Raw genomic sequence first — 24,991 nt, 5'->3', positions numbered from 1 at the left:
AAGGTGTCTACGTTAATTTCAAAGAAGCACCATCCTCACAATCAGGGCTAAAGGTTAGCAAGGAAGGGAATAATACTAGATCTTGGGTTTAGGAGCAGGGCTTCGAACCGGTTTGAACTAGTTTGGCCATGGCCAATGAAGCAAAACTGAAACAGATCTGAATTTTTTAATTGTGAGTGACCTGGAACCATAACCAGGTGAGAAAAATTGAGTCTAAGCCCTGGAATGTTACTCGGAAGAGAGATAGTGAGCCCTTTCAGGAGCCTGATGCGTGATATTGGGTTATTGCCAGGACTGAGGAGAAGGATACACATTCAAAGCAGCTTGGTTAGCTGCCATCTTTGAGGGAGGCGACTCTGAGCAAATCCGAAGGGCAAGAGACTTGGTTGCTATGCAACGTGTACTGCTGCCCTTGTTCTCTAAGAAGGAGATTAAGTTTCTAACAGGGCTTCCACCGATAATTTTTCCCGTTCTGGCTATGGTTCCAGTTCAACCAAATTAAAAAAAAAAAAAATTCGGGTCTGTACCGGTGTCGCTTCCTCGACCATGACTGAACTGGGACCAGCCGGCTCGAAGCCCTGTTTAAAGAGTTTGAATCTTGCCAACAGGTGCCAAAACCAACAGAAATTAGTCCTAGAACTAGACGGACTGATAGGTGGCAAGGCCAGCGCTGTCCATGGTAACCCGCTTTTGTGCGGTTTCAAGCTCGCATCCATTTTCTCCTTCCATCGTTCCCTCAAAATCACCCTGAGAGGTATTAGCCCTGTTTTAGGGCTGAGGAAGTGGAGGCTGCCGAGAGTCACGGCCAGGAAAGCCTGGGGACACCCAGGGTACCCTCCAACCTCCACGCCGCCCAAGGGCTCGTCAGGCCCAAGCGGCGGCAGACGGAGCTCGTGGACTCCTGCCGGGTCCTGGCTCCGCCTCCCGCCCCGCTCCGGAGCCCCGCCCCCGGGGAACCCGGCCAGCCGCCGTTCCTCCAAGCCCAATGAGAGCCAGGCAGGGGCGGGACGGGGCGCACTGAGGGCCAATCTGGTCGGGCCGGGGCGGGGCTGCGGCGGCGGGCGCCGAGGGGCCGCACCGCCGGCTCTGCAGCCCGGAGAGAGCCCGGCTCGGGCGGCGCGCGCGGGGCCGTGTGTGCGCGTGCCCGCCGCCCGCACAACCCTCGCCCGCGCGGCCCTCCCCTGCGCGCCCGCCGCCGCCGGGGCAGGGGCTCGGGAGCAGGGGCAGGGGCGGGAACCGGCGGGAAGAGCGCCTGAGGTGGGTGCGGAGCGGGAGGCCGGGCGGGGGGCGGCGGGCGCCCGGGTCCGCCCCGCCGACGGCCTCGGCGCCGCGCTGGGAGAGGCCGGCCTCGGCGCGGCCCGGGCCCCCGGCCTGCCTGCGTCCCGCGCCTGGACCCCTCCCCGACCACCTCCCTCGGTGCAGGGACGCACGCCCTCTGCTGCCCGCGGCCTCCTCGCCCCTCGCCCTTTGTCGCCTGTGCACCTGCCTCCTCGGCCCTGGCTCCCACTTGCTCTCTACATCGGCCCTTACCCCCAGGACCCAGCACCAAATTCGACTTACTCCTTCAGCCCCCAGCCGTCCGTCCCCCTTTGTCGCCTGTGCACCTGTCACCTCAACTCTCTTCACACATACAGACCCATGTTCATCCAGAAATCCAGCTCAGGCTGTCACTGCCCCTTCTTCCCAGCTGTGATGGTCCCCTACACCTGCCCACTCACCCCCAGCCCCAGGTCCTCCCCCAGCCATGCTCCTTTGTTGTCGCCGCAGCTGGCCCCAGGCTCTATTCATCCTTCTCCCCTAGTGATGCCAAACGGCAGGCCAGGCCGCCTCCCTCTGACCAGACACCTCCCAGCTCTGCTGTGCCATCGCCTGGGGCCAGTGCCCAGCCCACTCCTCGCTTGGCCCAGCCTCCTCACCTCTATCCACTGTGAGCCTCTTCCACCCCCCGCGGTCCAGTCTTCTCTGATGCCCTCACCAGCCCAGCCCCCAACCTCATCACCCTCTCCTGACTGCGCCCCGCTCCCATCTCCTGGCCTCAGCCTCCGGACCCCTCTGATCACTTCCTCCTCCACAGGGGCAGTCGAGAAGCCATGGAGCTAAGCAGCAAGAAGAAGCTGCACGCCCTGTCCCTGGCTGAGAAGATCCAGGTGCTGGAACTCCTGGATGAGTCCAAGATGTCCCAGTCAGAAGTGGCCCGGCGCTTCCAGGTGTCCCAGCCCCAGATCTCACGTATCTGCAAGAATAAGGAGAAGCTGCTGGCCGACTGGTGCAGCGGCACTGCTAACCGGGAGCGGAAGCGCAAGCGAGAGTCCAAGTACAGTAGCATCGACGAGGCCCTGCTCTGCTGGTACCACATCGCCCGGGCCAAGACCTGGGACGTGACGGGGCCCATGCTGCTCCACAAAGCCAAGGAGCTGGCTGACCTCATGGGCCAAGACTTCGTGCCCAGCATCGGCTGGCTGGTCCGCTGGAAACGCCGAAATAATGTCGGCTTTGGGGCCCGCCACATCCTCTCACCTCCGTTTTCCACAGAGCCACCCCCTCTAGTGCTCCCGCCCCAGTCCCAGCCCCCTCTTTCCCTGAAAGACTTCTCCCCAGAGGACGTTTTTGGCTGTGCTGAGGTGCCCTTGCTCTATCGGGCAGTGCCTGGTAGAGTGGGTGCATGTGATCAAGTTCGGGTGCTGCTCTGTGCCAACAGCAGGGGCACGGAGAAGCGTCGGGTACTGGTGGGGGGGCACCAGGCCTCCCCGAGATGCTTCTTTGGGGTCAGCAGTGAGGCCCTGCCTGCCTCCTACCACCCCGAGCTGGGCATCCCCTGGACGGAGTGGTTGGCACAGTTTGACCGGGACATGGGGCGTCAGGGCCGCCAGGTAGCCTTGCTGCTAGCCGCGCGTGTGGTAGAGGAGTGGGCAGGCTTGCCCGGGCTCTGCCACGTGCGCCTCTTACCTCTGGCCACCACCAGCACCCCTCCTTCCCTGCCCAGCTCTGTGGTGCGGGCCTTTAAGGCCCATTACCGACGCCGGCTGTTGGGCAAGCTAGCTGCGGTTCAAAGTGAGAAGGATGGCACCTCTCTGGCTGAGGCCGGGGTGGGCATCACAGTGCTGGACGCTCTGCACCTGGCCGCAGCGGCTTGGGCCAAGGTATCTCCTCAGCTCATTCTCACCAGCTTCGTTCAGGAAGGGCTGGCCCCAGGCAAAACACTGCTGTCCCCAGACAGAGCCCCTGCAGTGGCGCCAGTCCCCAGCGGGCTAAGCCTGGAGGAGTTTTCCCGCTTCGTGGACCTGGAGGGCGAGGAGCCAGGCCCTGGACTGTGCAAAGAGGAGACAAGCACTGAGGATGCAGGAGGGCGCCGAGAGGGCGGCTTGGAGCCCCTGCCCACCAAGGCCGATGCCCTCCGCGCCCTGGGCACGTTGAGGAGATGGCTTGAGTGCAACAGCACCTCCTCAGAGCTCTTCGAGAAATTCTACGACTGCGAGGAGGAGGTAGAACGGCTCTGCTGCCTGTGAAGTCCACTTGGCTGTTCGCCGTGTTCCCTCCTCTCCTGTTTCCCATGGAAACGCCCCCGTTCTCCTGGAAGCAGACGGGGCTGGTCCCTTTCCCATGGAAAAAGCAGATTTTTTGAAAAGAGTAGAAGGAAGAGAAGTTGGGATATCAAGTCTAAGCTCTAGATGAAAGCCGTTCAGACTCTGAGAAAGGGGAGTCTAAAAACAGGCTGTTAGGGTAGTGAATCTAGGCTCTGTAGTGTCTAAACCCTGCTGGAAAGTTCTAGAGCCTGAGAGAACGAGAGTCCAGGGAGGCTGGGACTTGAAAAGGCGGAATCTGGGCTTTACAGTCAGACCGATCCCTTGAACTCTGTGTTAAAAAACAGTTCCGCTTCTGGAAATAAAAGTTTTTTAATGAGAGAAGAGGCCAGGATGCATTTCCATGGAAGAAGGGTGAAACCAGTCGACTCAGATTTTAAAAGTCGGTTGCTGACAGCTGCTGCAGTGCTGGGTGACCAGCAGGGGTTCTCCTCGTCAAATTCCAGAAGGAGGGGCTCTCAGGGAACGGGGACTCCTCCTCGGCCCCTAGTGAGAAGTGAAGCTTAAGGACAGACAGACCTTGGGGTATTGTCGAGGGCATTCCGCTGCCTTGATAATTTCACTCTTGGACTTCGGTGGTGGGGGTGGTATCTGAGGAAGGAGGGGTGGCAGGCCAGGGACATGTCAGAACAGCAGAAGGAGCCAGAACCTGGAAAAGTCATTCATTCATCCTCTTCATTCATTTGTTCACTTCACACTGTCTCTTCAGCAAAGGCCAAGCTGGCATTTCTGCCAGTCAGGACTCGCAGTCGGTGACAGTGGAGCGTGATTCAGGGCTGTGGTAAAGGCATTGCAAGGTGCTGTGACCCCATCAAGCCTGGGGAGCCTCACGCAGGAGCCCTTTGAGCTACAGCTGTGAGGACAGACAGAGAAGGGGTGTGAAGGGTGCTCCGCACCAAGGGAGCAGAGGTGACTGGGGTGAAGGAGCAGAGTGGGCGACAAGGGGAAGAGCCTGTAGCCCACCAAGCTTAGTGCAGGGACAACTATTTCCTGGAGTTGAATGGTAACGCAGATAGTGCCGGGGGTCAGAGATGTGAGGCCTGGAGGCAGAGACTCTGACACTGGTCCAGGTAAGAGGTGGTAAAGCCTGAGCCAGATGGTGGGAGCAGGGTGGGGAGGGAACTGTCACCTGGAAGGACATGGGCCTCAGACACAGATTCTGGCTGGCGAGGAGTCCAGCTCCAGGCCGTAATCCAATGTGTGATCTTTCAGGCCTGGCCACAGGCAATTACAAGGCTTTGCCTGGCAGGCCCCATACTGGAAGCTGCCCTCCCCAACCCAGCCTTGGTGCCCAGCCAGTAGGTTGCAGTTTTCAGCGGAGTTGCAGTCAGGGACTCGGTGCCCCTCACCCCCACCACGCTCATACGCACATTGCACTCCTAGCCTGGTGCCTCCATTCAGAGCCCTCCTTACGGGCCTTGGCTGAGACACTTCTCTTCATCTTGACTCGGTACTTTCCTGGTTCTAGCCCTCCCGCCATCTTTCCTCCTGGCCCAGGGGTGTCTAAAGAGGCAGGAGCTTTTGGTCAGGCTCCTAGGCTGTGCTGCATGTCATCTGACCCTCGCCCAGTGTCCTTCCTGAGGAGTTGGCGCCTCTTTTCGCCTCTCACACTGTGGCAGTAAGTGAATAAAGACTGGATTGTTACTTTCAGTGTGGCTCCTTGTCCTAATTGACCACCTCAACACCTGGCAGCTCACTGCTAAACAGTTATGAGGCCTCCTGCTGGTCTTCGTCTTCTAGCCCAAGACCTCAAATCCTTTAGCTCTTCCTCCCAGACTCTGTTCTTCCTACTCTATTCATTTAAATTTCTCTTTTCTGACATCGTTCCAGCTCTGACGTCTCTCTTTAAAAATGTCAAAACCAAAGTTACACCAGCTCTGAAGGCCTGACCAAAGCAACAAAGAGCAGGCGGATTACTTCTCTGCTCTTAGATGTCATATTTCTGTTAGAGTAGCGTAATGTAACAGCGGCTTATTGTTGATGCCTTCCCAGAGCTTTTGTTGTTGTCGTTTTGAATGATTTATTTTGTTGTTGAGAATATACACAGCAAAACTTACACCAATTTAGCAGTTTCTACGTGTACAAATTAGTGACGTTGATTATAGTCTTCAAATTATACAACCACTCCTACCCTCCTTTTCTGAGTTGTTCCTCCACCATTAACACGAACTCACTGCCCCCTAAGGTTCCTATTTGATCTTTCAAGTTGCTGTTGTCAATCTGATCTCATAAAGATAGATCTTAAAAGAACATAATGCTCAAGGCAGACCTTTTTTTACTAGTTAAGCTAAACTATTATTTGGTTTTAAGAAGACTTCAGGGGATATTTTTGGTTTAAGGTTTAAAGATGATCTCAGGGCAATAGTTGCAGGGGTTTATCTAGCCTCTATGGCTCCAGAAAGTCTGGAGTCCATGAAAATTTAAAAGTCTCTTCTGCATTTTCCCCCTTTTGATTAGGATTCTTCTCTGGAATTTTTGATCAAAATGTTTAGTAACGGAAGCCTCATGGCAAAGGAGGCAGTTGTTCATGGAGGCAACTAGCCTCGCATTCCATTTCTTCCTACTCCTGACTGTTTTCCTCTGTTGCTCCAGGTGAATAGAGACCATCTGTGGTGCCTTGGATGGCCTTTGCAAGCTTTTAAGACCCCAGGCACCACACAATGAGCTAGGAGGTAGAACAGAAGCACTAAACACATTACTAGGCCAATTAACTGGGATGTCCCACAAAACCATGACCCTAAACCTCCAAACCAAGAAACCAAATCCCATGAAGTGTTTGGTTTTATATAAGCAGCTTCAGCAGCTACTCTTCTTTTTCTGTCATTGTTGTAAATATATCACACAACTTTTGCCAATTCAACTTATTACAGGTGTACAACTTATTGACAGTAATTACATTAATTAGCTACTCTTAATCAATGCAACCCTACTCTTAATCAATGCAAATCTTCCATCCCCGGAAGTCAAAACGCAGGACTCCATAAGCAACAACCCTCCCTTTCCCCCTCCCTCCTGCCCTTGGTAACCACTAATAAACTTGGGTCTCTCTCTATACATTGTCTGTTCTTGCCATTTTATATAAGAGAGCTCATACAATATTTGTTCTTATAATCTTTGTGATTGTCTTATTTCACGCAGAATAATGCCCAGAGCTTTTTTTTTTCCTAAACTTTACTTATTTTGTTGTTGTTGTTGAGAATATACACAGAAAAACTTACACCAATTCAACAGTTTCTACATGTACAATTCAATGACATTGATTACATTCTTCAAGTTGTGCAACCATTCTCACCCTCCTTTTCTGACTTGTTCCTCCTTCATTAATATAAATTCACTGCCCCCTATGGTTCCTGTCTAGTCTTTCAAGTTGCTGTTGTCAATTTGATCCCATATAGATAGTTCTTAGAAAAGCATAATGCTAACCAAAGACACAAGGGAAAGATGAGTCCAAATGACTAAGGGACCACAACTACCACAGCCTTCACCAGACTGAGTCCAGCATAACTGGATGGTGCCCGGCTATCACCACTGAGTGCTCTGACAGGGATCACAACAGAGGGTCCCCGAGAGAGAGCTGGAGAAAAATGTAGAACAAAATTCAAACTCACAAAAAAAGACCAGACTTATTGGTCTGACAGAGATTGGAAAAATCTCAAAAGTGTGGCCCCTGGACATGCTTTTAACTCAGTACTGAAGTCACTCCTGAGGCTCACCCTTCAGCCAAAGATTAGACAGGCCCATAAAACAAACAATAATACACGTAGCTCAGCCATGTAAAAAAAAAAAAAAAATTTTTTTTTTTTTTTTTTTATGTACATGAGACTAAATGGGCACACCAGCCCAGGGACAAGGAGGAGAAGGCAGGAGGGGACAGGAAAGCTGGACGAATGGAAACGGGGAACCAAGGTGGAAAAGGGGAGAGTGTTGACACGTAGCGGGTTGGCAACCAATGTCACAAAACAGTATGTGTGTTATTTGTTTAACGAGAAACTAACTTGCTCTATAAATCTTCACCTAAAGCACAATAAAATGAAAAAAAAAAAATAGTGCTCAAGGCTGACCTTTTTAACTAGTTAAGCTAAACTATTTTTCGGTTTTAAGATGATTTCTCGAAAGATAAAGGATGGACAAGTAAATAACGTGGTAATTTAAGATAGTGATAAGCTGTTGTTGTTAGCTGCTGTCACGTTGGCCCCGATTCATGACAACCCCATGCACAACGGAAGAAAACAATGCCTGGTCCTGTGTGATCCCCATGGTCGGTTGCAGATTGAATCGTCATTCGAACTATTACAGGGATATAGCACCCAGGGGCAATTTCTAAATTGTGCCCCTCCCCGTCAGTTTGAGCACCCAGGGACAATCGTTAAGTTGCACACCGCACACCGCCCCCCCCCAAATTTCCAGGTGAATAGATGGCGGTGACAAAAAGGCGAAGCCCAGCTCGCCCCTGGCCTGCACGTGATTACCCTGCTGCCTGCCACCTTTTGGGCGGTGGGTGGGCAGGCTAGTATATGTGCCCGGGCTGTGGAGGCAGCGGCATGAGTGGCACTTTAGGTCCGTGAGTCACCCCGGCAGACAAGTGCCATGGCAGCAGAGAGCAGCATGGAAACATGGCTGAAGCAGGCGTGAGCTTTCTGAAGCAGCTCAAGTCCTGCATAGTTTGGTCTTGGACGTATTTCTGGACCGTATGGTGTCGCCCCCTCTGACAGTGTCACACAGTATGATCCACACCCCCTAGTGACACCACTGGCGACCCCTTGGACTTGCAGCTGGGAGTAAGTGCCCCCTCCTACCTCCCATACCTCTCTAAACCATTGAGATCCATAGGATTTCATTGGATGGTTTTTGGAAGTAGATTGCCAGGCCTTTCTTTCTAGTATGTCTTAGTCTAGAAGCGCCACTGAGAACCACTCAACATCACAGCACCATGCAAGCCTCCACCGACAGACAGGTGGGGGCTGCGCGAGGGAGGTGCGCTGGCCAGGAATGAAACCCAGGTTGCCCATGTGGAGGGAAGAATTGTACCACTGAACCACCACAGCCTCGGTGTTAAGTACCAAGATGAAAATAGTGACGTCATAGGGAGCATCAGGGAGATGGAGTTTGAGTTGAGTCATGAATGCTAAGAAGGAAACAGTCATGCTTCTGAAGGAAGAGTATTCTCCGTGGGCGTCCCTTCAATTCCAACTCATAGCTACCCTATAGGACAGAGTAGAACGGCCCCATAGAGTTTCCAAGGAGCACCCGGTAGACTCAAACCGCCAACTTTTTGGTTAGCAGCCGTAGCACTTAACCACTTATGCCAACAGGGCTTCCACAGAGGGAAAGTAGGTGCAAACACCTAAGGTAAGAAACAGCTCCTCAACAAGGTTAAGAAACAGAAAACAGTCCCTGCGGCTGGAAGACAATGAGAGAGGCCTGAGTAGGGGAAGAGGCCAGAAAGGAGGGCAGGGGCCTATGAGCCAGACAGTGTTTAAATTTCATCCTAAATGCAATAGGAAATTTTTTTTTTTTTGGTTGGGGGGTTAGACAAAGGAAGGGCATAATCTCTTTTAAGTTTCTTAAAATGTAACTCTGGTTGCTGTGTGAAGAACGGATGGGGAGGTGGGCAGTAAAAGTCCAAGCAGGAAGACCAAGTAAGTTAGGAGGCAACTGCAGGCAGCAGGACTTCCTAAAGGACAGGCGTAATGTCTGAAGGAAAGCGGAAACAGAGGTGACACTACCATTTCCAACAACCTCATTTTTATCAAGGTCAAGGGGTCCTGTCCAATTTGCAGGTGTTGTCACATGAAAAGTAAGGGGAAAACAAAAACATTATATGTATAATTTCAGTGTATTTACAAACCTATAACAAACACCCCCTGTATTAGTGTTCTAGGGCTAAGAACAAAGTACCAAACTTGGTGGCTTAAAACAACAGACATTTATTCTCTCCCAGTTCCAGAGGCTAGAAGTCTGAAACCAAGGTGTTGGCAGGGCCATGCTCCCTCTGAAGGCTCTAGGGGAGAGTCCTTCCTCGCCTTTCTAGCTTCGGTGACTCCCAGCAATCCTTGGCGTTCCTTGCCTTGTAGCTGCATCACTCCCATATCTGCCTGTCTTCACGTGGCCTTCTTCTCTGTATCTCTCTCTTTTGTCTCCTCCTCCTACAAGGATACCAGTCATTGCATTTAGGGCCCACCCTAATCCATCATGACCTCATCTTACTGATGTCCAACTTAGCCAAGTCCAAATGAGGGCACATTCTGAGGTTCTGAGTGGACATGAATTTTTTTTATTAACTTTTATTGAGCTTCAAGTGAATGTTTACAAATCAAGTCAGACTGTCACATATAAGTTTATATACACCTTACTCCGTACTCCCACTTGCTTTCCCCGTAATGAGTCAGCCCTTCCAGTCTCTCCTTTCGTGACAATTTTGCCAGCTTCCAACTCACTCTATTCTCCCATCCCCCCTCCAGACAGGAGATGCCAACACAGTCTCAAGTGGTGGACATGAATTTTGAGGAGACTCTTCAACCCACTACACCGTCTATGTTCAGAAGGCACACAAGGCTCCAACGAACCAAAGAAAAAGACCTGGTCTCTGTCCCTAAGGTGCTCACACACTAGAGGAAGAAGCAGGCAGTCACTTTTAATACAGGTCAGTTGTGAGGATTAAACAAACTATATTTACTACTTGTGAGCCAGTAGCTCACTATTTTAAATGCTATGCTTCTCACCTTGAGAAGATGGTGAACTGGATGCAGAGCCCCAAATCAGAAAGTGATTTCTTCTCATCTATCTTCCAGTTTTCTTCAGCCATGAAAGTTCTTCCAGGTTCTTTTTCAAATATCCCTAAGCATTTTTATAGCCTCTTGTTTCTTCTTTTTTAATTCTTTTATATCTTTGAACACTTCGTGCATGGTTATCTTACATTCTGTGTCTCAAAAATCTAATATCTGAAATGCTTGAAGGGCTAAATCTGTTGTTTTTGTTCCTCCTGATGCTTTGATTCATGGTGTCTTGTTTTCCCGTGTGTTTGTTAATTTTTTAACTGTGGGAATTTTTTTATTGGCTGTACTTAATTAGTCTGTGAAAAATCTTGAAGATCCTGGATTGGGACATGCATCCGTCTAAAAATTTGTAGTTATTCCTACCGGGCCCTAGGGGGTGATACTAACATGATAAATTAATTTCTCACAGGAAAGTGTCCTGAACCTAAACAGTAGTATAGTAGTAGGCAAGTCCATGGTTTACAGAAAAGACTCAAAACCCAAGACCAAATTCAGTGCCAAGGAGTCGATGCTGGTTCACAGTGACCCTATAGGACAGAGTAGAACTGCCCATAGGGTTTCCGAGCCCACAGATCTTTATGGAAGCAGAGTGCCACATCTTTGTCCCACAGAGCCGCTGGTGGGCTCAATCCGGCAACCTTTTGGGTGGTTAGCAGCTGTCTTAGTCATCTAGTGGGCTATAACAGAAATACCACAAGTGGATGGCTTTAATAAAGAGAAATTTATTTTCTCACAGTCTAGTAGGTGAGAGGAAACCCTGGTGGCGTAGTGGTCAAGTGCTACAGCTGCTAACCAAGAGGTCCGCAGTTTGAATCCGCCAGGCACACCTTGGAAACTCTATGGGGCAGTTCTACTCTGTCCTCGAGGGTCGCTACGAGTGGGAATCGACACGACAGCAGTGGGTTTGGGTTTTTTAGAGTTTTAGTAGGTGAGAAGTCCAAATTCAGGGCATCAGCTCCAGGGGAAGGCTTTCTCTGTTGGCTCTGTAGGAAGGTCTTTGTCATCGATCTTCCCTGGACTAGGAGCTTCTCAGCACAGGGACCTCAGTTTCGAAGGACGTGCTATCCTCCTGGCTCTTGCTTTTTGGTGATATAAGGTCCCCGTGTCTCTCTGCTTGCTTGTCTCTTTTATATCTCGAAAGAGATTGGCTCAAGACACTATCTTAATTTGTGGATCTCATCAACATAACTGCCACTAATCCATTAAGATCAGTGATAGGATTTACAACACACAGGAAAATCTCATCAAATGACAAAATGGTGGACAATCACACAATACTGGGAATCATGGCCTAACCAAGTTGGCACATATTTTTAGGGGACACGGTTCAACCCGTGACAGACAGCAAAAACATATACCAATTCAAGTTTCTACACGTACAACTCAACGACATTAATTACATTTTCCATGCTGTGCAACCATTCTCACCTCCCTTTTCTGAGTTGTTCTTCGCACGTTAACATAAACTCACTGCCCCCAAGGTTCCTATCTAATCTTTAAATTTGCTGTTGTCAGTTCGATCCCATATAGACAGATCTTAAGAGAGCACAATGCTCAAGGCAGACATTTACTAGTTAAGCTAAACTATTGTCTAGCTTTTGTTTTTTTTTAAATTGTGCTTTAGGTGAAAGTTTATAGAGCAATAGTTTCTCATAAAACAGTTAATACACAAATTGTTTTGTGACATTGGTTGCCAACCCCATGACGTGTCAACGCTTTCCCCTCTCCACCCAGGGTTTCCTGTTTGTATTCAACCAGTTTTCCAGTCTCTTCCTGCCTTCTGTCCTTGCTTTTGGGCAGGTGTACCCATTAGTCTCGTATAAATGATTGACCTATGAAGCACATTCTTCATGTGTTATTGTCGGCCCTACAGATGTGTCTAATCTTTGGCCGAAGGGTGAACCTCAGCCAAAGTGAATGACTTCAATACTGAGTTAAAATGGTGCCCAGGGGCTGTACTCTTGGGCTTTCTCCAATCTCTGTCAGACCACCAAGCCTGGTCTTTTCTGTGTGTGAATTTGATTTTTGTTCTAGATTTTTCTTCTGTCCAGGACCCTCTATTGTGATCCCTGTCAAGGCAGTTGGTGGTAGTAACTGGGTAAGACGTAGTTGTTCTGGGTAGTATTTGGCTTTAAGAAGACTTAGGGATGTTTTTGGTTTAAGACTTAGGGATTATCTCCGGGCAATAGTTCTGAGGATTCATCCAGCCTCCATGGCTCCAGAAAGTCTGGATTCCATGAGAATGTGAAATTCTGTTCTGTATTCTCCTCCCCCTCCATCAGAATTCTTCCACAGAATCTTCGATCACAACGCTCAGTAACCATGATGATGAGAAAACACAGGCATGTTCCCTGCCTCATGGAGTTCACAGCCTGGAGGGGAGACACATATAATCAGAATCACACAGATGACAGTGTGTGATTACAGACTGAGCCAGGGAAATACCAGGAAACCACAAGCTAGTGGTTCTCAAGGTGTGGCTACACCAGGAGCAGCAGCATTTGGAAGGCAAATTATTGGACTCCCACCCCCAGACCAACTGAAGCAAAAACGTAAGGGTGGGGCCCAGCAATCTGTGTGTCAACAAACCCTCCGGGTAATTCTGAACCACAGGCATAAACCAAAAGAACCTGACCCACACAGAGAGATTGATGGAGATTTTGCTAAGGAAGTGATGCCGAACTGAGAGCTGAAGAACGAGGCGGGGGCACATAGACAAGAGAACAGTATGTGCAAATGTCCTGTGGCAGGGGAAGCCGGGTATGTTTAAGGAACTAACAGGAGGTGAACTTCTGAGAGACTTGAAGACGTGGAGAGGAGCTTGCCCTGATTCCTCAGAGTAATAGGAGGTTATCTGGGGGGGTTAAATGAAAGGATTGGGGTGACTTCATCAGAAGTGCATTTCAAAAACTTATTTGAATAGCCCAGATTCAGGACAGGACTAGGGAGGTGGCAATAATAGGACTGGAAAAAAGGAAGTGGGTCCTAGGAAACCCTTAGAAGCCAAGTTAACAGGAGTGAGGGATTCCTTGGATGTGGGGGGAGGGGGAGTGACAGCTGCTCTGTAGCGTCTGGCCTAAGCCAATGGCAGCAGGAGCAGGTTGGGAGGAAAGGGGAGGTGCCTCTAGGACACCCAAGCAGCCACAATGGTTGGCACTGTGGGCCTGGAGCTCAGGAGGGTGGCAGGCTGGAGACCCCAGTTCAGTTGCATTCACAGAGTGAATCCTCTCGGTCCCATTGTTTAGTGAGCTCTGCAAAAGTGATTTAAGCCAAAAGCCACCCCAAGACTGCGTCATGTGTAACGTTAGCATTGGTAAACACCTTAGTCTCCTGTGGTTTCTTCTCCTGTGGTCACTGTGCTAAGAATCAGCATCGTATTTGACAACACAGATCCAATGAGACACTTTCACGTCTGCCCAACTTATAAGCTCTTTCCATGTGACCCTCACACACCACCTCACTCCCACTTTTTTTTTTTTTTTACCTCAGAGTAGTTTGTTTACCATTGCCCAGACTACAGGGATTCCCTCTAAGAGTTCTCAGAATAATGGTGGCCTCTAATAACATCTGTTAATTCCTTAACGAATTTAACATGCATATTATTTAGTTATTTATTATCAGACCCTGCTGATTTGGAAACACCTAGTGAAATCAGCCAGACACTGAAGGACAACTATTATATGATTCCACTTATATGAAACATATCAGTGTTTCATATTCAGAATAATAAAATCAGCAAATGCGTAGTGACAGAAAATAGATTAATGCGTACCAGGGGCTGGGGAGCCATGGTGGCACAGTGGTTAAGAGTTCAGCTACTAACCAAAAGGCCAGCAGTTCGAATCTACCAGCTGCTCCTCGGAAGCCCTATGGGGCTGTTCTACTCGGTCCTATAGCTTCGCTATGAGTCTGCAACTCGACTGGACAGCAACTGAGGGAGGGAGCATAGGGAGTGAGTGCTTAATGGGTACAGAATTCCTGTTTGTGGAGATGAGAAAGTTTTGGAAATAAATGCCTGCTCTTTATCTTCCTGCTCTCCTTTCCAGGAGTGTCATCTCCTCCCTGGGCCCCTGTGAGAGGGGCGAGATTTCTTCTAATCACTTAGCCCTTGTCCTTGTTTAGCAGGGAGAACTCTGAGGCCCGGCAGGAGTCCTGCCACTTCTTTGGTTCTAAATGAAGACTTTGGAGCAGGGAGTGCCAGGCACCATAGGAAATGCCTCTGGATAATAGAGCCAGACGGGAAAGGCGGAAGCCATGTCCAGACAGTGCAAAGATAGGATGATGGGTGCAATTACAAAAGTAAAAATTACTTCATTAAAGCAAATCAAAAAGAGGATTTTTTAAAAAACGCCTTGGGTAACTAGTATTGTAGTGAGAGGAGCCTAGGTGATGTAAATGGTTTGCAATCGGCTGCTAACCTAAAGGTTCAAACCCACCCATGGCTCCACAGAAGAAAGGCCTGGCAAGCTGCTTCCGTAAAGATTACAGCCAGGAAAATCCTATGGAGCAGTTCTACTCCGTAACATCTGGGGTTGCCATGAGTCAAGGGCCAACTGGAAGGCAGCTAACAACGTGGTGAGAAATGGCAAACTAAGAGGACCGCTCTGACTCCCTACCCCATCTCCCCTTTCACATACAGTTTGCTTCCTTCAAACCCCAGCTGTGTTCCAATGACTTTTGCACCTTCGCTGCTCCCCAAAACAAAAAAACCCACTGTCGTCTCCATCCAGCCTAAATCCACAGCTCTGCAGTGATGCTGGACAGGGCTCTTGAAAAAACTAAAACCAAATCCACAGCTGACAAGTCAATTCCAACTCACAGTGACCTTATAGGACAGAGTAGAACTTCCCCATAGGGTTTTCAAAGCTGTAATCTTTACTGAAGCAGACTGCTACATCTTTCTCCCACATAGGGGCTGGTGGGTTCATATCACTGGCCTTTCATTTAGAAGCCAAGAACTTAACCACTGCACCATCAGGGCTCTGGGGACAGGGCTCATAGACGGTACAATTAGAAGGAACTTTGGAAGAAACTGAGGCACAGAAATGGCAGTGACAGGCTCCAGTCACCTGGGAACAGACCTCAGGCGTAGACTTCTTGGATCTGTGGAGTAGAGGGTGCTGTAAAACTCAGTGTTCAATCACTTCCAATGCACTCACCTTTCTAGCTTGCCAGAGCTGCAAGTTTCCAGTATTAGGAGCACCTAGAACACCATTTTGTTGTTGTTGTTTCCCCCATGCGTCTGTCAGTTTGTTGTACTGTGGGGGCTTGCATGTTGCTGTGATGCTGGAAGCTATGCCACCAGTATTCAAATACTAGTAGGGTCACCCACGGCGGACAAGTTTCAGCTGACCTTCTGGACTAAGACTAGGAAGAAGGCCCGGTGGGCTACTTCTGAAAAGCATTAGCCAGCGAAAACCTTATGAATAACAGCAGAATGTTGTCTGATATGGTGCCAGAAGATGAGCCCCCCAGTTTGGAAGGCACTCAAAAGATGACCGGGGAAGAGCTGCCTCCTCAGAGTAGAGTTGACTTTTATGACGTGGATGGAGTCAAACTTTCAGGACCTTGATCTGCTGATGTGGCACGACTCAAAATGAGAAGAAAAAGCTGCGAACATCCATTAATAATCAGAACCTGGTATGTACAAAGTATGAATCTAGAAGAATTGGAAATCATAAAAAATGAAATGGAACGCATAAACATCGATATCCTAGGCATTAGTGAGCCGAAACGGACTGGTGTTGGCCATTTTGAATCAGACAATCATACGGTCTACTGTGCTGGAAATGACAACCTGAAAAGGAATGGCGTTGTGTTCATCGTCAAAAAGGATATTCCAAGATCTATCCTGAAGTACAATGCTGTCAGTGATAGGAAAATAGCCATACACCTACAAGGAAGACAAGTTAACACTATTACTCAAATTTACACACCAACCACTAAGGCCAAAAAACAAGTCCAAGAGAGCCAAAGTCAACCTTGAGTATATCCCACCTGAATTTAGATATCACCTCAGGAATAGATTTGATGCGTTGAACACTAATGACCAAAGACCAGACAAGTTGCAGAATGAGTCAAGGACATCATACATGAAGAAAGCAAGAGATTATTAAAGAAAAGACCTAAATGGATGTCAGAAGAGACTCTGAAAGTTGCTCTTGAAAGTTGAGTAGCTAAAGCAAAAGGAAGAAATGATGAAGTAAAAGAGCTGAATAGATTTCAAAGGGTAGCTTGAGAAGACAAAGTATTACAATACATGTGCAAAGACCTAGAGATAGAAAACCAAAAGGGAAGAACACACTCAGCATTTCTCAAGCTGAAAGAACTGAAGAAAAAAGCTTCCAGTTGCAATACTGAAGGACTCTACAGGGAAAATATTAAACGACGCAGGAAGCATCAAAGGAATACACAGATAGAAGGAATACAGAGAATCACTGTACCAAAAAGATTTGGTTGACGTTCAACTATTTCAGGAGGTAGCATACGATCAGGAACCGATGGTGTGAAGGAAGAATGGGAATTCCAGCACACTTATCTGTGCTCGTGAGGAACCTATATGTAGATCAAGGAGCAGTCATTCAAACAGAAGGGGATACTATGTGGTTTAAAGTCAAGAAAGTTGTGTGTCAGGGTTGTATCCTTTCACCATACTTATTCATCTACACGATAAGCAAATAATCTGAGAAGCTGTACTATATAAAGAATGAGGCATCAGGATTGGAGAAAGACTCATTAACAATCTGCAATATGCAGATGACATAACCTTGCTTGCTGAAAGTGAAGAGGACTTGAAGGACGTACTGATGAAGATGAAAGATCACAGCCTTCAGTATGGATTACACCTCAACATAAAGAAAACAAAAATCCTCACAACTGGACCAATGGGCAACATCATAATAAAGGAGAAAAGATTGAAGTTGTCAAGGATTTCATTTTACTTGGATCCACAATCAACAGCCATGGAAGCAGCAGTCAAGAAATCAAATGACGCATTGCATTGGGCAAATCTGCTGCAAAGGACCTCTTCAAAGTGTTGAAAAGCAGGGACGTCACCTTGAAGACCAAGGTGCGCCTGACCGAAGCCACGGTGTTTTCAATCATCTAATATAGATGTGAAAGTTGAAGGATGAATAAAGAAGACTGAAGAAGAGTAGAAGGCTTTGAACTGTGGTGTTGGTGAATATTGAATATACCACGGACTGTCAAAAGAACAAACAAATCTGTCTGGAAAGTACAACCAGAATGCTCCTTAGAAGCAAGGATGGCTAGACTATGTCTCACATATTTTGGACACCTTATCAGAAGGGTTCAGTCCCTGGAGAAGAACATCATGCTTGGTAAAGTAGAGGGTCAGCGAAAAAGAGGAAGACCCTCCATGAGAGGGACTGACACAGTGGCTGCAACAATGGGCTCAAGCAGGGCAACGACTGGAAGGATGGCAGAGGACCGAGCAGTGTTTCGTTCTGTTGTACACAGGGTCATTAGGAGTTGAAACCAACTCAACGGCACCTAAAAATAATAGAACACCATTTTAATTGAGGTGAAATTCACATAAAATTAACCATCTTAAAGTGAACAATTCAGTGGCATTTAATATCCTGTGTTGTGCAGCCACCACCTCTGTCTAGTTCCAAAACATTTCCATCATCCCCAGAGGAGACCCCATCCCCACAAAGGGGTAAAACTCCCATTCCCTCCCTGTAACACCCCGGCCCCTGGCAACCACGGAGCCACTTTGTTTCTATGGATTTACCTATTCCGGATATTTCATATAAATGGGATCATACAATATGTGGCCTTTTGCATAACGTTTTCGAGGTTCATCCATATGGCAGCAGTTATTCGGACTCCATTCGTTTTTATGGCTGAATATTCCATTGCATGGACGGATACGCCGCATTGTGTTTATTCAGTTATCCACTGATGAACTTGGGTTATTTCTATCTTTGGCTCTTGTAAACAGTGCTGCTATGAACTCTGGTGTACAAGTATCTGCTGGAATACCTGTTTTCAATTCTTCTGGGTATATACCTAAGCGTGGAATTGTTGGGTCATCTGGTACTTCTATATTTAAGTTTTTGAGGCAGAACACTGTATCTTAAGCTTTAGTGTGCATAAAAGTCACTGGGAGACAGATTTTGGGCTGTCATTCTCTGAGATTGACTCAGTAGGTCTGGGTGTGGACTAAGAGCTCCCAGAAGGTACTGATGCTGGGAGTCCATGAGCCGCGCTTGCATGACTGCTTAGAAACTTGCAGGCCCTCACCCACTGTGTGAGTTATGGTGGAGGCTGGATTGCTGTAACAGAGACCTCAGAACACAACAGTTCAGGGTGGGTAGGTGAGCTGTGCTCCCATCAGGGTGCCTCCCACACCCTCGCCATCCTCCAGGAGTCACCATTTCCAGCCAAGGGATGGGCAACTCTGCTCACATTTCTCTGACGAGAACATAACCATAGGGCCCCGGCCAGCTGCAAAGGAGGCTGGGAAATGTAGCCTTGCCCTGTGGCCACATGCCCAGCTGCTACACTGTGACGATGGGGGAACGGGATGGCGGGTTCTGGGTGGCCCAAGATGTCTCCAGCACACGATCCAGGGGTCTGACCCAGGTGGATTTGAACTTCGGCCACTCAAGGGAGTCTGCCACAGCCAAAGAGGGTCCCCAGTTAGTGGCCAGTAGAACAGGGTAGTAAAATAACACGGGAGAGGTAGAGAGGACGTGACAGGGGAGATACGTGCTGGGCCACAGAGGGGAGGCTCAAAGAGCTCTTTAAGAGGCAAAGCCCCAGGACTCAGTGTCCGAGGGTGCGGGAGGTAATGGGGCCTGTGCATGGGGGGGCAGGGGCTAGAAGGTCACCAGCACCACTTGCTGATTTGTTTGCACCCTGCTGTCCCTGCTTCGCGGAGGACACAGAAAGCAAAGGAATGAAGGCTGGGGGTCTGAGACCAGCTCTGGATTCCGGTGAGTCCAGGCCCCAGGCTACCAGTCCCCACCGCCATCACCCAGCCCCAGTCCAGTGTGTGAAAGGTCCCTTGATGGGATGAGGTGGATGGTACAATGGGCTGAGCCTCTGGCATCTGCATTGCAAGCTGGGTGCTTTCAGCCCGGCCTCTGATAGCAACAGTGGGTGGCAGGCTTGCTGCGGAGCTGCTGGCAGGGCCTGGCCAGGCTCATCACCACCAGCGGAGGAGATATTCATAGCTGAGGAAGGTGATGGCGTTCACAGGGAAGGCGCGGGCGCTGTTGATGGTGATTCCCCGGAAGAAGACTCCCGGTCCTTCCTGCCGGACGCTGCTCACCATGCAGTCCAGCACCCCGTGGTACACCTTCCCCTTCAGCCCATCCATCTGCATACGGCACTTGATCACGTCCAAGGGCGTGGCTGTGACCCAGGAGGTGATGCCGGCGCAGCCCCCTGCCACCAGTACAGTGGCTGAACCTGGGCAAAAGAAGCCAGGGCAGGGGGCCAGAGTGGGATGCTGGAACACAGCGTCTTCCCCAGGCGTCTAATCCTGCCCCAGCACCCCTGCCTGGGCCCAGCTCCCTGCCCCCAACTGCTCACTCCATCCTCTGGGGCCACTTGACTTACTGGGATTCTGGCCCTTTGGGGTATACTGGCGGCACAGCCATTCGTAGGTGACAAAGTAGATGCCCAGCGTGGGGGTGTCCCTCAGCATCAGGGTACCAGACCCTCGGAGCAGCCCCTGGGGCCCTTCCTTCTGGAGGATGGAGGACACGCAGTGCAGGGGCCCCCGGTAGCGCGGCTGCAGGCTCCCCAGCTGCACCTTCGGCTCTGTCTGGTTTTGCAGACGGACTTTGACCAGGTCAAAAGGAGCCAGGCAGTAGGACTGTAGGGAAGGAACAGGAAGGCCCTGGTCATGGTCTGCTTACATTAGTAAGAGGGGTAGCGTCTCCCTGCTGGAGCCACCCCAACCCCCATGGCTGTACTCAGGCTCTCGCTCGCATGGCTGGGCCTCACCCTGGGGATGGGTCAGGGGGCCCTGACGCAATGTGGACCACCCACCTCCCTTAGCATCGGGCGCCCTGGCAGAAAGCTTCACTACCCCCCATCATGCAACAGCACTGTGCACACCCGGCACACAGGTGGCACGCAGTAGGCACACAGGATTATTTTCTCAGGAGCAGGGGCAGGTTTCCAGTATCCGCAACGCCAGGGGCAAGCGTGCATTGCATTTGCAGTGAGCAGGTCAGAATAAAGGATGTGGCCTGGGACCATGAGTCACAGTACAGGACTAACCCTGCCCAGGGTGAAGGAGGCACCTGGTCAGCACGGTTCTAATGACAGCCCTTTGCAGGCCACCTCTGAGGCCCAGAGGGGCAAGCCCACCACCTCCGAAGTGTCCCAGCACAGAGACTTCCAAGCATGGGAAGCCAGGTGCCAGGTGGAATTGCGGGGTTCCAGGACTCCTATCCATCGGCTGAAGCAGATGGACACAGATGTGGGACAGTACTGGGACTGGCCCCAGGTGAGGGTTGGTGCTGGGGGGCTGTGGATGGAGGTTGGGGGCAGTCAGGGGTTTGGGTCAAGGAGGCAACTAGGTCAAGATAAGATGCCAAGGTTTAGAGAGGATAGAGGCCCACACCGAGGGGAGCATAATCACTTGGGGGCTATGTGTCTTGTTTTGTTTTGCACCACGCCTCCCTCTCAAGAAGGGGCAAAAGAGAAGCCAGGCTTTGGTGGTTTCATTAATCATTCATTTATTTGAATGAACAGCCTGACTTTGTCCTTTGTCCCTGCACTTGGCTTCATCAAGTGTGTTAGGAGCATTAGGTCCAAGTAGACAGTCACCAAGGGGCCTGAGGAGAGTGGGACAGAGCCAGGCCTGCGCCCTTCTGCCGGCTCAGCCTCCCCACTCAGCTCAAGGTCCCTCCAGTACCTGAAGGCCCCTCTTCCCTCCACCACCTTCTCAAAACCACGCACTAAAGTGCCAAGAACAAAGACCAAAAATAAATGACTGAAGTCACTTAATGATTAATACCCAGGACATAGGTGGTGCCAGGGCCAGGTGAGGGCTCACAGGTCGTGGCCACCCAGACACAGGGGTTGGCCCCGAGCTCTGCTGGGGATAAAGGTCTATAGCTGAGGCTATCAATTCCCAAGAGTCAAAGGTCACCTGGGGGAGAAGTCTCCCCACAACTGTGGGGCAGACAGGCCCCCGTGGAGGTGGGCCCTGGCTAATGTCATTTATACCTGCCCCCACCTGAGTTCGGCCCGCTCTTTTCTCCATACGTCTGCCCTGAGGCTGGCAACCTGGAAGGCCATGGCCCAGCCAGGCCAGGTCCAGGGGAACAGCTGGGAGCCAGCCATTTCTGTATGGCTCCTCACTACCCCCGCTGGGCAGCCTGCCTTCTGCAGCTGTGGGGCTGCCAGAGGGGGCTGGGAGGGCAAGGCTTGCACTAACCACGTGCTGCCACCAGCACTGGGTTCACGTGTGTGTGTGTGTGTGTGTGTGTGTGTGTGTGTGTGTGTGAGCGCTCCCCTCACCTGTACAAACCCCCCGATGCAGCCTGCTATGAAGATGTCTGTATAGCTGGGAGGCTGGGACCGCCGCTCCTGGTGGGTGGTAGACGTGAGTGCCAGCAGGACATTGCTGTAGACCCCAAACAGGACGGAGTTGACTATGGCTATGCTGGCGATGGGGAAGCTCATTCCCTTGAAGAAGCCCAGGATCTGCAGACACAGCGATGCAGGAATAGGCGGGGTGTCGGGCTCCCCTTTGCTTGCTCCTGCCTGGCAGGGCCTCCTCTGGCTGCAGGAGGGGGGCAGGCTGAGGGCAAGGAAGGCCACCCTTGGGCAGTAAGTTACCACCCATCCTCTCTCCTCCTCACAGCCCCAGGTCGGGTCTTCTCCTTTCCAGGGGCAGAGCCCCGTCGGAGAGGGGAAAGCTTGCACCAGCTGCCTAGACGCCTCCCCCCCCAACAGAAGTGGTCCCGCACCGACTCATGTTGGTAGATCTGCATAGCGCAGTCGAAGATACCACGGTACTTGCTCTGTGACTGCAGCCGCACCTGCAGGGGGACAGGCACGCAGGGTGGTGGGTCAGCCAGAGACACCCCCCGAAGCTCAATGCAGGCGAGGTCCCCTGGGACCTTCCCCAGGCTCACCTTTATAGTGTCAAAGGGGTGTCCTAGGATCAGGCCCAAAGCTCCTGTGGTGACAAGAAGGTGCTATGAGTGAGGGCACTCATGTCAGGCTGAGGAAAGGCTCCAGGCGGGAGGGAAGGGGCTGGGCTACACACACACCTGCAGCCCACTTTCCTGCCAGACTCCTGAGAAAATCCAGCTGCCCCACCACCATTGGGCCTGCCTCCCACCAGACACTACATGAGGAAGGTACAGGGTCAAAGGGAGTGAGACCCCCTGAATCCTGCCTGAGGCCTCACCCAAAAGGCAAGAGCCCACCCAGACCCACATGTCCTCAGCTGGGCAGACCACCAGGGCCCCACTGGCTCGTGTGACTGTGGGACTCTGGAACGACTCTCCAATTTTCAGCTTCCTGTCCAGGCCCCGCCACCTCCCCTTCCCTGGCCCTAGCCTTCATAGCCATGACCTGAGCCCCAAGGCTGGCTCTGGATCTGGGGGAGGTTCAGTACAACACCTCTTCCTCCTAAGGGGGTGTCACCCAGCTGGGCTGAGTCGGGAAGTATAGCAGGCCACAGGGCCCAGGAGAGCAGCCCACTGCCAGATAGGGCAGTGGCCCAAAAGGGAACTCAGGACAGCAGGTGAAATCACAGGTGACCTTGACCCTTGAGCCCCACAGCAGGTGGAAGAGCAGGACCTGGAGAGCAGGGCTGCAGGTCAGGGTGCCACAGGGGCTCCTGGCCTCGGTAGGTATCAGGCACTGGGCAGTGAATTGCAGAAGCCCCTCCTCCACTCCTGTGCCCTCCTCTCATTCCCCACCCCCACCCCCCCAGCAATCCCCAGGAGCTCCCCAAGACAGCTGGCTCTGGGCTGCTCCAGGGAAACCAGGACTTTGGCCTCAGTTGCTCTGATGTCACCCCACCCTTGGGGGTGACGTGACAGAAGGAAGAAAAATGTCTCACCAGAGATCCAGCCAGCCACAAACTCTTCTGCAGGCATTGTCCTGGATACAGGGCAGGAACTGGAGGCTCCGGTGCCAGGAGAAGCTGGAGAAAGTTGACTTCAGCCCTCTCCCTCCCCCGGACCCAGTCTGATAGCCTCCCACTAATGTTTAACCCTGGGTGCAGGGGTGAGAAGTGGCCCAATGCCCAGACCTTGGGCAGCCAGGAGATGGGAGAGCGCCAACCTTGGTGACTAAACTGGAGGAGGTGCACAGGGCAGGAACGATGGGTGCATAGTGGCCTGACCTCCCCGACTGGCTGACAGTGGCCATGCTGGGCCAGGGAGGGCAACCAGGCCCCAGCTCCTGATTGGAACCCCTCCAGGGCTGCCTCCAGTCAGCAAGGTAAGCCGCTGGGTGGTACAAACAGTTAATGTGCTCAGCTACTAACTCACAGATCGAAAGTTCAAGTCTACCCAGAGGGATCTCAGAAGAAAGGCCTGGCAATCTTACTTCCCCAAAATCAACCATTGAAAACCCTATGGCTCACAGTTCTCTGACACACACTGACTGAATGGCAACTGGTAAACTGGTAGCCCGTTAGCCCGGCCCAAACTCCCAGTTGTTATCCCCACAGAAACACACCAGGCTGCCTGCTCCAGGACAGGCAGCGAGGCTGTCAGAGACAGAACCACGGCCACCAGGGGGCAGCCCTAACCTGCAGTCACCTGCGGCACCGAGGAGCTGGGTGGGGGCCGGAGAGGGACAGGCTCCTGGGAGTGACTCACCAGGGACCTGGAGCCTGTCTGCCCTCCCCGGGGCTGTTTATGACTCTGAGTGTGAGTCATAAACCAAGCTCTCCTGGGGCCTGTCCCCCCTGACCCTTGCCCAAACCAAACCCACTGCGGTCTGGTGGAGGAGTAAATAGAGTAACCCTTATAGGACAGAGTAGAACTGCCCCGTAGGGTTTCCAAGGCTGTAACCTTTACTGCCACATCCTTCTCCCTCTGAGCCACTGGTGGGTTTGAACCACCAACCTTTCAGTTAGCAGTCGAGCTCTTAACCACTGTACCACCACGGCTCACCCCTTTTCCAGGACGGTATAAATGTTAGTGTGTCTACAGACCTGGGGGTGGCTGGGGTATGGCTGCCCATTTCTCCTTGGACAACTTCAACCCAAACCAACACAGCAGGGACTGGAACCTCCTTCCCTGGACACCAGGGGGAGGGGAAGGCTGGAAGAAGGGGGGGTCTTCTTTCAAGGCACTTCTGCCTATAGAAGTCTGTGAAGGCCCCAAACGCAGTGGCAACCCTTGGTGCCTCTCTCTTGCATCCCACCCCCACTCTATCAGAAAATCTCGATAATATTATCATCTAAACAGATCCAGAATCCAGACCCTTCTCACCTCCTCCACAGTTGCCACCCTGCCCCAAGCCACCATCATTACCACTTGCGTCACTGCCCCAACCTAGTGGTGTCACTACGAAGGGGGGGGGGGACTTGTGAACCACACCAGGTGACACTGTTAGAGGGCATGACACCAAAATGACTGCCTATAAAGTTTTTGTGCAGTGTTTCAGCAGAAAGTT

At 51.1% G+C, this 24,991-nt stretch overlaps 2 protein-coding genes across 6 annotated transcripts in view; one reads left to right on the top strand and one right to left on the bottom strand.

The window, feature by feature from the left end:
* Positions 1–1,458: 1,458 nt before the first annotated feature.
* TIGD3 (tigger transposable element derived 3) lies at positions 1,459–5,462 on the top strand. The gene has a single exon (XM_003419591.4). It carries the CDS (start codon positions 2,091–2,093, stop codon positions 3,504–3,506), a length of 1,416 nt encoding a protein of 471 aa, XP_003419639.1. The 5' UTR covers positions 1,459–2,090; the 3' UTR covers positions 3,507–5,462.
* A 3,164-nt stretch (positions 5,463–8,626) lies between these two features.
* Positions 8,627–24,991, bottom strand: part of SLC25A45 (solute carrier family 25 member 45) — a 22,144-nt gene continuing 5,779 nt past the window's right edge. For 2 of the 5 annotated variants that reach the window (XM_064287803.1, XM_064287804.1), the window contains 6 exons: positions 23,424–23,507; positions 22,486–22,529; positions 22,318–22,389; positions 21,866–22,051; positions 19,949–20,207; positions 17,879–19,798 (listed from right to left, as the gene is read on the bottom strand). In XM_064287803.1, coding sequence (XP_064143873.1) covers positions 19,533–19,798; positions 19,949–20,207; positions 21,866–22,051; positions 22,318–22,389; positions 22,486–22,529; positions 23,424–23,460 — 864 coding nt within the window. In that variant the 5' untranslated portion in view covers positions 23,461–23,507 and the 3' untranslated portion in view covers positions 17,879–19,532. The other 3 variants (XR_010322401.1, XR_010322400.1, XM_010599046.3) reach the window with 3 other exon arrangements.

Source organism: Loxodonta africana, chromosome 7 (assembly GCF_030014295.1).
Source record: "Loxodonta africana isolate mLoxAfr1 chromosome 7, mLoxAfr1.hap2, whole genome shotgun sequence".
Classification (NCBI taxonomy): Eukaryota; Metazoa; Chordata; class Mammalia; order Proboscidea; family Elephantidae; genus Loxodonta; species Loxodonta africana.
This window is presented reverse-complemented; position numbering and strand designations above follow the sequence as displayed.

Excerpts from the sequence above, each read along its gene's own strand:
- TIGD3 (XM_003419591.4), top strand. The coding sequence starts at position 2,091 with ATGGAGCTAAGCAGCAAGAAGAAGCTGCACGCCCTGTCCCTGGCTGAG.